The sequence below is a fragment of the Gouania willdenowi genome, chromosome 13 (assembly GCF_900634775.1).
Source record: "Gouania willdenowi chromosome 13, fGouWil2.1, whole genome shotgun sequence".
NCBI lineage: Eukaryota > Metazoa > Chordata > Actinopteri > Blenniiformes > Gobiesocidae > Gouania > Gouania willdenowi.
Window position 1 is genome coordinate 8624918 of NC_041056.1, and position 12393 is coordinate 8637310.

At 34.3% G+C, this 12393-nt stretch overlaps 1 protein-coding gene across 1 annotated transcript in view; it reads right to left on the reverse strand.

Annotated features, from left to right (window-relative positions):
* b3glcta (beta 3-glucosyltransferase a) overlaps positions 1-12393 on the reverse strand; it is an 84550-nt gene that overhangs the window by 6993 nt on the left and 65164 nt on the right. The window contains exon 11 of the mRNA XM_028465674.1: positions 8900-9013. Coding sequence (XP_028321475.1) covers positions 8900-9013 — 114 coding nt within the window. The remainder of the gene's footprint in view (positions 1-8899; positions 9014-12393) is intronic.

Consider the following 12393-nt stretch of genomic DNA (forward strand, 5'->3'; position numbering starts at 1 on the left):
AACAAATGTATTTGCGTATAAAGTATTGTGGTTCATTGATTCTTGTCCAACTCTTGACATTTTTGTAAAAGTGTTTCAATTTGGTATATTTAGTTACAGTAAAATCTAGTTTGTGATGTTTTGGTGGCTTCTTATGTCATGAACCACTACTGTTGGCCCCGCCCCTCCTAGAAAAACTAGCACCTGTGGACCTGAGTAGGTTGGATTGAGAGAGTTGTGAACAGAGAGGCATCGCAAGTACTGGGCGACCGTGGCTCAGGTGGTAGTGGGTCGTCTTCTGATCGAGAGGTTTGGGGTTCGATCCCAGTACCTGACTATGCGTCGAAGTGTCCTTGGGCAAGACACTGAACCCTAAGTTGCTCCCAGTGGTCGACTAGCGTCTTGCATGGCAGTCCTGTCCCACTGGTGTGTGAATGTGAGAGTGATTGGGTGAATGAGCTGATATGTAAAGCGCTTTGAGACTGTTTCAGTGTGGTGATAAAGCGCTATATAAAATCAAGTCCATTTACCATTTACTGAGTAGGGAGTTAGCATAGCAAAGATTGTCCTTTGGAGATTTTATGTGTGTTACTTAACTGCTCCAGAAGCCCCGCCCATAACAATGACATTTTTTGAACTCCCCTAGTGGCAGGTCAGCCAAAAAGACATGTGCCTGTATGTCATCCATAAGTTTTTTCTCGTAAATCCACTAACAGGGATTCTGGAGTCCTGTAGAAAAACGCTAAGACGACGCTGAAGCGGAAAAGTTTCTTTAGGAAGTGTTTTTACTTCTGTTGTACTATTATTTCTTTTGTTTCTTGGCCAGACAAGACAATGATTCTCATGACATCATTATTGTTCCTGTTTGTTTCTCTCTTGTTCCTCTGTTCCCCGTGATAAAGACTTACGAAGCAATCGTGGTAAAAATTATACATTGATCTCAGAGGCCTAAACTATGTCTATAACTGATTAAAAAAAAAAAAAAAAAAAAAAAACAGTTTCCAGCAGCTTTAACATAACATTAAAAAAAAAAAAAAATGAAAGTTACCGTTTTATCCAGAACTTTCTTTTGATTTTGTGTGTTGAACCAAATTTCATTCTTCTGAACTCTAAAGTAATTATGAAAATCTACGCATATGTTCTGGCTTCAGGTGGAAAAAAAAAAAAGTTGGCATGTTGGACCAAGATAAGCAAACATCTGACATGTTTGACACAATGGACACAAGGAACAAATTGTTCCATCTACTTCTGACACAAACACAAAACAAGAAGATGGGATAAAAAGGACAGAAAGAAAGCAAAGAAAAGAACAAGTGTCAGAATCAGAATTCTCCCACCGTCAGAACTGGGATTGGAGACATGAAAATTCCCCGGTGGCAAACATCAGAAAGAATTTAGAGACAGACCCTCCTGTTTTATTAATACGACATTCAAGTTTTTTGGGAGAATGAATAAAGAAAGACACCTTGAACTGCTGGAAGGAATGAAATCCATAAAAAACAAAACAAAGAGAGAAACACTTTTGAAGTCAGATCTTTGGACCAGCTCTGTAACCTGATTTTTCAGTGGGAAGAAGTTAATGACGATCAAAAAATGCACTAGTTTTCAAGCAAAGCCGAGACTGGATGTATTAAATTAATCCCACCATGACACTGAAAGTATGCATAATATTATTAACCACAAGTGGTCTATGTTTCTGCTCGATAAGCTTCCATTTCTTCATTTCAATTTTCCTTCAGGTATTCGTGACTCAAAGAGTCGATCACATTTTCTTTTTAAGCATCCTTTGAAGTTCCTATTGCATTTTAACCTACTTAAATGTGAAAGTATCCCTCTGTTTTCCCTTAAATGACCTTATTAATACCTAGTTTCTGTGTCTTTAAAATATTTGCAACTCAAAGTTCCTGTTTGTTTCACTTCCCGCCATAGAAAACAAATGCATTCCTCACTGAACTGACTTACAATAAAGCCTCTTTGCTCAGGGTATCATTGATTGTTACGACTATTTTAATGATGAGGCACGGCAGTTATAAATCAATTACTTAAGATTTACGAGTGCATTTGCCTGACTGTAGATACACTATTGGATGTTTACCCTTTCGTAGAGGATTGGCCTGATGGACTGTGGACTGCTGCCAACAGCAGAACAGCCTTCCAATTGTAAAATGAATGAATAAAACCCTCTAGCAAGCAAAGGAGGACAAAATGTGTGTTAAAAAAAAGAAAGAAACTTTCATCTTGTTGACTGGAGAGAAAGGCCTTGCCAGCACTGATGTGGATAAGTGATAACAGGATCTTTTGCTCATGTAACGATGATTTGCTGTGTAAAAAAAACCAAAAAAAAAAACCTGACTAGACAGAATAAGCCAGACATTCACATTCTCAAAGAAGAAGAGAATAAATTAGGATTATTGTTTAAAATACATGAGCTCATAGAAATGATCATATCAGGTTTAATCATGACAAAACAATCATCAATATGCAATAAAAAGAATAAACTATAAAAACAAACAATAAAAACTGAATAAAAATACATATAGGTTAAAGTTAATGGCACCTTAATGGAAATTCAGAATAAAATGACAAACAACAATGACATCATAACAGCAACCCAGCGTGAAGGGTTGGTTAGCTATTAACCTAGCAACGTTTTATAGGATTTTTATGCAAAAAAAAAAAAAATGAAATGTTGAAACTCTTCAGAATTGTAAAAATAAGAAAAATATTGCAATAAACAAAAGATCTACAACTTCTATATAACTATATATAGTTATGTATATATATATATAATACATACATATAGAAACCTTTAATGGATCACGTTCCATGTTTCTTCAAGTTACTTACATAATTTGGCACCTTTAATGTAATCTATTTTTATATAGTCTAACAAACCTTACTTTGATCTAATGAGATGAGGCAATGACAGGCTAATATGGCCACATAACCTAAAAATAATAATAATAAACGTATTAAACAACAGTACAAAGTGCTGTACATAAAATAAAATGCACAATTTATAATAAAACATTACAGAATGAGGAAAAAAGAGGGCATGCCAACGCTATAAGAAAAACATTTATCTTCAGAAAAACAAGACAAAAAAAACACATATTTCACAGTAATTTTAATTTGATTTCATCAAAACACTGACATTTTTCTAAAAATCTGACATCACCATAAAAAACAAAACAAAAAACTCATACTCACCCCACATTATAAAATGGGTTTGTTCAAAACTTAATACAAATCAACAGCTCATCTCAATAAAATTCAACAGCTCAGAGGCAAAGTTAACCTACATTTGGACATGTTTGTCATTCTGGTTTGGCTATAATATTAGCCCTCACAGGTCTCCAAACCTTTCCAGGAATTCAATTACTGCAAAGTATTATTAATACTCTATGTGTAGAAGTATTGAATTCTAGGCACTGTGTAGCGTTTCGTACGTACCTGTACATACCTCATAATGTCCTTGAACATCTTGCAACTCAGAAAAGCGTAAGATTAAAACAATAAAACACGCAGCTAATCAAGGACAAAGTAGTTTCTCATTTCAAGCAACTGTGCACAGAGAGTTTAAAAGTTCATCGGGGCTCGTAAACCCATCCGAGCACATTACGAGCAGGTTTCAGCGAGTCCTCCTGGACAGTCATTTACGGTACAGTTCGATCGGCTAGTGACACGTTGATAATTCCTCTTGGACTTTAGTGCTTCCAAAAAAAATCAATGCATTTAAAAGGAATTTAAAGCCGGTTGCTTTCAGTCAGACGTGGCTCGACTCCTAACAGCCACACATTAGAAATGCATTATGGGGCTGCGGAGTGACACGCTGTTGGCTCAGGAGGCTTTCTTGTCACCTTCCTTTGTACTCTTCACATTAGACCTCAAACCACACACGCTGTGCTATCTGCAGAATGGCTACTTCTAATAATCCCTACTGTGAAATCATTCCATTTGATGAATTTCTTTCCGCAGCCCCTAAAATAGCAGAATGTCTAGCCCAGAGATGGACAACTTCTATCAGACAATGTGATTGTCTGATCCAAGCTCGGGCCACTTTATCAACATTCATAGCATTTAAAATAATAATCAATCTAAAAAGTTTTAGAAATTTTGTGTTTTTTTTAACTTTCTTGTTAATATGGCACATTTTTGTTGCCTTCTTGTGCGTTTATGTTGTATTTTTTGTGTTATTGTTGTCATTTTGCGTATTTTCTGTCATTTTGTGCAATTTTGTTGGCATTTTGTGTCTTTGAAATCCTTTTGTGTATGTTGTTGTTTTCTTGGTGTTTTTCTTTTAGTTTTTAGACATTTTGTGTGGTATAATTCATTTTGTCTATTTTCTTGTCAATATGGCACATTTCTGTTCCTTTTTGAGTGTTTTTCGAGTCATCATGTGTGTTTTGTTGTATTTTTGTGTTATGATTTTGTGCATTGTTATTGGCATTTTGTGTCTTTCATGTCCTTTTGTAAATGTTGTTGTTTTTGTACTCATTTTGACTTTTAAGTGGTTGTATAGTGTTTCTTTATCATTTTGTGTACTTTTGTAGACATTTTGTGCATTATTTATTTATTTTTTTGTCGTTTCCTTTGTTTTTGGAGTTTTGCGTGTTATGTTGGTCTTCATACAGGGGTGGACTGGCCAAAAATGGTCCAAAAGTGGCAAAAACATGGCAAGAAAAGAGTGTAAAGTGACTAAAAATGGTAAAAAGCCATTAAGAGTTGCCAAAAAAAGGGCAAATAAAGAGGAACCAGGTGGTATGTAATGGCAAGGGGCAGCTTAAATGGGCCAAATGTGTCAAACAATAGTGACAAAGAGCAGCAAAATGTAAGGAGAAAGGAAGGAAGTGGTATTTATTGGGAAAAAGGTAGTTTATTTGGATGAAAAGTGGCCAAAAAAATTTGAAGAAAGGACAAAAATTGGATATATGAGTCAAAAAGAACGTGCAAAAATGGACAAAAAAGGGGAAAAAAATGAAGAAAGGGTTCAAAATGTCCCTCCTTTTTATGGTTTTCTGGGGGAATAATATTTAAAAGTATGCACTGACTTAATGAATGGCTTCTATATGGTGCTAATGTCATTGGCTCGTCTGAACACAAATGCCACTCAGAATTTTTGTCCCAGTCCATCCCAGGCTTCATATAACTTCCAACTTCAGGAACTAAAACTTTGTTTTGGGGGACACACAAAATTGGACCGAGGGCCGCCAGTTGTCTAAGTCTGGACTCTATGACTCCATCCCCAGGACCAGTTTTAGCAGAACCGTCAATGTTCAGATTCCTCGTGTGCGAAGGCGATTTTAATTTCAAGAGCAAAAAGAATAGAACGTAGGATACTAGGATAACTTCAGAGGTAAACTTTCATTCCCGGTAAGGCTCAGCTGTGAGACGGAACTGTCCTCATACATAATAAGTGGCCGGTGGCACTTTGCATCCTTCACTGCTTCCTTCACTGAAGGTTGCGAAGACGACCTTGTTAAAAGGCGAAGCAGCCTGGAGACAAAGAGTGTGGAGCCTAAGCTTCTCTGAACAACAACAACAACCATCACCCACTCAACGGTAGAGCTGAGAGCCAATGCGGACAAAGCATGATCCCATTAGTGAGCAAGATTAAAAGACTTTGGTGCTTTTTCTTCTTTTTTCACGAGTGGCGTAGTTTCCATCCAAATGTCCACAGGCAGGTAAAAAAGCTCAGATGCAGGAGGTCAGTACCGTGGTTTACTCTAAACACGCTAGCAGTCAATGCTAATGCACTCACTTGTGCTAATTTCATGTATTATTCAATAGAAGACAGCTTGCTGCATATATCAAGAAAAAAGTAAACCCATTTTTAATTAGGTGATTAATTAAGATTAACTTGTAAAAAAACTGATATAAAGCATCTGCAGCGTTTTGTCTGAAGGTAATAAGGAGCCAACACAGAATCTTATTCAAAAAGAAAAAAAAGAAAATAGTAAAATATACCTTTAATATCAACGATTTTCAACTGGTGGGTCAGGACCCAAAGTTGGGTCGTGTATAGCTGAAAAAAAATAAATAAATACTTAATGTCTCTCATGGTGGATTTGCCTTTTATTTTGAAAGAAAACTTTTCTTTTGGCAGGCATGCTGTGAAATGCGTGTTGCACAGGAAAATATATAGAAAAAAAACATGATACATGTGTGTTTTCAACAGCTATTCAACCAACGAAGCACGTTGTGGTATGTTTACTGTTAGTATGTGATTTTTTTTCTTCCATTTTTCAATTTTACATTTAATTGATTCTATGATTGATTTATTAGATTTCAGATGTACAGTACTTCTATGAATTTTTTATCTTTACTTTACAGCTTTAAGTTTTAAAATGAGTTCAGGTCACGCTCGAAGGCTCATTTTCCCACATATAGTGAAATTGATGAATAAATATTTATCATTCGACCTATTCGTCACGCCGGCTCATATCACTCAGGAATTGTGGACTGGTTCAGGTTTATTTCTCTCTTATAGTGAATCATAATGACTCATTTTGATGGTTATTACCTGATAATCACTAATTTTAACTTACAATAGTACAGAATAATAATCATATAATGATATAATGTATAGGGAAAAGATTATATGGTGTTTATTTAATAATGATCATTTTCTTTTCCCAGGTTTGCGCTCTCCTATACTCACTTCTAATCTCATATCCTGGCCTTTATAAGGATGAGAACCTTTATTAATCAGGCTGAAACAATTCTATCACTTGGTTTCACACAGGCCCATTGTTCTATGAATCTGTGATAACCACATTTATTTATTTATCTGAATAATATCCACTGTTATCCAGGAAGTTTATTATTATTTGCACCCTAGTATATAGTTGTCTTAAAGATGTACATTTTTATTTTAATCAGAAATAAAATGAGTTCAAAGTGACAAAAAAATGGTGGTGAAATCGGATTTTCTTTCTTTTTACAAAAAAAAAAAAAAAAAAACAGCAATTCTTTAAAAGTTGCAAAATAGAATGGCCAAAAACGAACAAAAAAAGTGGTAAAAAGGGTTCAAAGTGTCAATATTAGAACAATTAGTTTAAAATGGCAAATGATGGGCATGCCAAATAGTGAATGTGGTAAATTGGCAAAAATAAGCACGAAATACGGTGAAAAGATGTTAAAAGTGACAATAATAGGTCAACATATGTAACATTAGGTGGGAAAAATGTAGAGGAAAGGGTTTTTAAGTGTCGAAAACGTCTTGAAAGTGCAAATAAAATGTGTAGAAAAGACATTTTAATGGTTAAGTGGCAGAAATGAGAGTAATGTAGCAAAAATGCATTAAAAAAAGCAAAAATAGTGGCAAGAAAACATGATGAAAATAGTGGCAAGTTTGGTGTAGTTGCAGAAAAATGGTACAAATAAGCAAAAATGTGCTTGAATTGTAAAAAAAATGTTTCTGGAAGGCATCTGGCGATACACTCCCAGTGTCTCACGACCTCAAATGGGGTCCTGACACTGAGGTTGAGAACCCCTGCACTAAAAAAAACAAACGCTTTCCACAGGCTGAAAAACTGAAGCGCCTTTATCCTGACCTCTTCAAGTCTATAAAGTTCATTGCCTGACCTCACTTACCATATTTTTTAATGTTACAGTACCCATCATACAACACAGAAAAATCAGATGGAATAATTCAATTCAACTTTATTTATATAGCGCAAAACACAACAAAGTCATCTCAAAGCGCTGAATAATTAAAGAAGACCAATGTGAAAAATGAATTAAGTTGGAGCAGGGTTGGGAATTTATCATTTTAACTGCATAATTGATAATTTATTACAATTCTGGCATAATTATAATTTTAATTTTCAAAATCTGTTGCTGTCGTAATTATTAATTAAATTGTAATTGAGTTCAGATAATTGACTGTGTAATTGTAATTGTCATGAAAATTCTATATGAATTGTCAATTATAATTGAACGCAAAACTGGAGAACCATGTTACAGTTCTATGTTCAGTTCAACACATATGTAGTTAACAATTACCGTATTAAAATATGTTTCATATCAAGCTTTCCCACATTTTACCAGGACACAAAAAAGGCTCAGACGCCCACACCAAAAATATTAAACCCTATGTTTTTCATTGATTAGGAAGCCTAACACGGTAACCAATAGATAAGAAAGAAATGAAATGATACATAATTGTTTAAGTGCATTTTACAGCTGATTTAGGACACGTTATCATAAGAAATGCTAACAGAAAGCTAACACAAAGAGCATGGTTAACTTTTATTAGGTTATTTTTTTCAGGCTGAGTAATTGTGATTAATTGTAATTTAATTTTAGTAATTGAGAACGTAATTGTAATTGACTTTCGGGGAATTAAAAACAAATAATTGTAATTTAGGTGTAATTGGAAAAAATGCTGGTCACTGAAATCGTAATTGTGTAAATGTTGTAAATGAACATGTGTAATTTAAGACATTATTGTAACTGACCCCAACCAAGAGTTACAGGTTCTCGTTGGTTGTACAAGACAAATAAATCAATAAATCAATAAATATTAGCATTAAACTTTAATATCTCTGAACTCCTTTGGTACTGAATAAGGGTTTTTTGTGAACATTGACAGGTTCTAGCTGTCGAGACTCCACTTAAATAAAAAACAAACACCAGACGCACACCAGGAGATTGTTTGTGTGAAATGTAAAATTTAGAATGAAAAATGCAGGTTTACACCTCAGTCCTTCTCAAAGATACTGTAAACACATACCCTGGCTTTTTAGCGGTTGCTCTGCTGCAGCATCAGCTCTGTTCCAGCTCTTCACACTAACTGCACAGTTGCAGAATTTTCACCCTGGGCTCATTTTTCATACACTTTTGTATATGCAGCTGAGTCTGCACCGGAATACTGACTGCTTAGAGCAACAGCAGAGTGCGAGGATAAAAGACTTACCTCTTTCAGTGTTTGGAACTCCTAAATTAATGGTAGGTATTGAAGGGTCAGCGTAGTCACTGTAATACTCCAAATATAAGGCCTCCTTCTCCCACGTCTTCTTTATAACTGGAACTGGAGTAAAAGGAGATAAATCAGCCCATGCAGCGTACGTACACAAAATGATTGTTTCTTTGACTTTGCAAAAACAATGTTTGTTTGTTTTTTAAAGATTTGTGCTAATGTTTTTATAATTTCCATTAAACACCATTATGTGAGCTGAATGTATGAGTAGACTTGCAAGAGTAGTCGTTTTATTATTCAAAATTAATTTACCAGATTAAATTGCTGTACATAACATATTTTTCACATGAAAAAGCTGCTAAAGAATTTAAAATAATGTGAAAAGTAGAAATTGTCACTTGAAAAATTGTTTTAATCTCCATAGTAAACACTAAGGATGCACAAAAATTTAAATTCTTGGCCGAAACCGAAAACTGAAAATGAAAAAAAACAAAAATTGAAAGAAATGATTATGCTAATTATTCATCCAATTGTATTTATGGATCTGAATGTGTACTAACTGCACTAAAACATTGCAATTGTATAAATTATTATCAATGCTTCAAATAATAAATGTTCTCTCATTAAAAGCATTTAAGTCAAAGTGTTTCGCCCAAAAAAGGCCTAAAAGCACATTTTTAGTTTTTTTCTCCAATGATAAATCACAAGTAAATGCTACATTTATGGACATTGTCGGAAAAGTTTTGCACATTGCATTGTTTGTGGGATGTAGAGTCCCGTAGACGGATGCAAAGAAGTGTTTTTATTTCATTCTTACTGTGATTTCTTGAGTTTTCCCACCCAAAAACTCGACCAAAGTCGAGTTTTCATGGTCTGAAAGATTTGATAAAACAGTGGTGGATAAATATTTTGGGGTTTGCACGGAGAGATCAGAATGTCTTATAGCAGTGGTTCCCAACCTTTTCGTGACCCTATTTTCATATCACAGATTTCTGGTGAGACTGTTTTTTCTCTAGAAATAGCTTTTTTTTTTTTTTGGTCAAATGTGTTATAATGTGTTACAAATACAGAGTAGTACGGATGAGTGCACAAAGTAACAAGATGCTCAGATATTTTTATTGTGCATTTTATTTGAAACAGATATATATATATATATTGTTGTAATTAGCGCTATGTAAATAAAAATGAATTGAATTGTTTGAGATTGTATTTTAATTGTTTACAAAAGAATAATAATTATTTAAGCTCTTTGAACTTTCTGCCTCTTCCTGCACTGTTTATCTATTTCTGTGATACTATGTATTGTTTTTTGTAATTGTGCAAAATAGAGAAATAAAAATAAATACAAAAAAATTGAGGACATTTTTTTTTTTTTTTTAAATTACTGGATCAGGCGGCCTTATTCTAATTCCAGGCGACGCTATATGGGGTCACGAACCCTGTTTTACAGGCTAGGCGATATCACGGGGAATACTGGGAACAAACCAGAACAAAAAATGATGTAAAGTCAATCACTGTCCTCATGGTCTGGCAAAGAAATGCAAGAAATCCTGGTAAGAGTGAAGTAAAAATACTTCTATGCAACCATCTATGGGACTCCACATCCCACAATGCATTGTGTGGAACTTTTGATGTTGATAACAGTGTTTACGGTGGCAATGAAAACAACCCCATACACCTTTTTTTAATTAAATAATCTTTTATTTAGTAATCAATCTGACATATACAGTACCGGTACTTTAAATATGTCAAATCTACATAAAAAACAGAGGTAGTGATGCTACAAGCTACTGTATTAAATCCATGTTTTTCCTTTCCCCAGTTTTCAAGAAAACATTTATTTGCTTTGCTGATGCTGATGGCCTGGAGCGGACAGAAAGTGTCTTGGCCTTAAGTCGGCCTGTGTTCTTTATCACCTTTTTCCACTCTATTTATACACACACTCTCCTAGGTATCAGCACAGTGACCCAGTTATAGAAATCGTACTTCTCTTACAGGCTTGATTGTAGGAATGTAAAGATTAACCGTGAGGCACCTAAAAATCCATTCAAAGGTGTCATAGTTCATATCGGTACTCTGAAATTGAATTGCAGTACTTAAAAAATAAATTAAAAAAAATTAAAAAAAATCTTTTTTTTCCCTCATTTTTAATCTTTTATTTATTTTATTTTATTTTACGGCAAAGGGCGCTATCAATTTATAATTTGAAATTCAGGACGCACCACCGTGTTTTAAATCACAAGTGTGGAAGCATTTTGGCTTCCCCAAGACAAAATGAAAGAGGTGAGAAAGAAAAGAACATGTGAAATCCAAGGTAAGAAACAAGAGAAAGAGAATGAAAGCCATAGTTTATTTATAATATTTCTGTGAAATTTGTTTTAAAGTCCAGTTGTTAAGGTACAAGATACATTTTCAGTTGCATTTTTAAAAAGAAAAGGAACTATTATGCAGTTTTGAATAGTTTACTTCTTCTTCATTTGTACTATTTCTTTATTTATATCATTCAGGATTTATTTTTAATTAAATTACATTGTTTTGCATAGTTTATCACGGGATTATTTTGACAATGAAAGATAAAAGTCATCATTTGTCTACAGTCCCATTTGGTAAAATAAATCGTGAGAGAATCATATCGTGAACCCAGTATCGTGAATCGAATCGTATCGGGAGTTGAGTGAATCGTTACATCACTGCTTGATTGTTATTAGACGGATCAGATGAGGAATACCTGCAAGAAGTTTCAGGGTTATTGAGGTGACAAAGCTTCACATATGCAGCAGCTTTAGGCTGTTTAAAAATAAAAATAAAACACAGGCCACTTTAAATAGGAACGGTTTGAGCGTGAAACAAAGAGCAAATGCAAATTCTCAGGAAAAGAGAATAAAAAGCTTCAAACCTAACGGCGTGTAACACAACAACATTATAACGTGGGTGGATTAGGAATTCATTTAGGATCTGGAGTGAACCTTTTGCCAGGTAAAATCTTTAAATGTGTAAATGTATTAAAAAATTCTGTTTGTAAATATCAAACAAGTAAGAATAAACAGCTTTTTTTGTCTCCAATTTAATTTAATACCATTGCCTGGGAATAACTCAACTTCCTTATTGAAATTAATTCCACAAATATGAGGTTAATCACACGGTTGCACACACACACACACACAAAAATAAATATAAAGTAGCACAATTTATTATAAATGTGCTGTGAATCTGCGATAGAAGCGGTCTGTGTTTGTGCTTTAGTTTTTTGCACAGCGATTAAACAGTATTTCAAAGCAGAAATATTCCATTTACACAGCAGCAAGTTGAATTTTTTCACCTAACACGTTTGATTAAAAAAAAATGTACCGTACTTTTGAATAATTAGAAAATAAATTGACTCTTCAGTGATTGCTGTGGCTCAACACACAGCCTAATTCACTGTTCAATTTTGCACTGATTGCAATTAAAAAAAAAGTGTCTGTTGCACTACGTTAAAAAACTCTCCATAG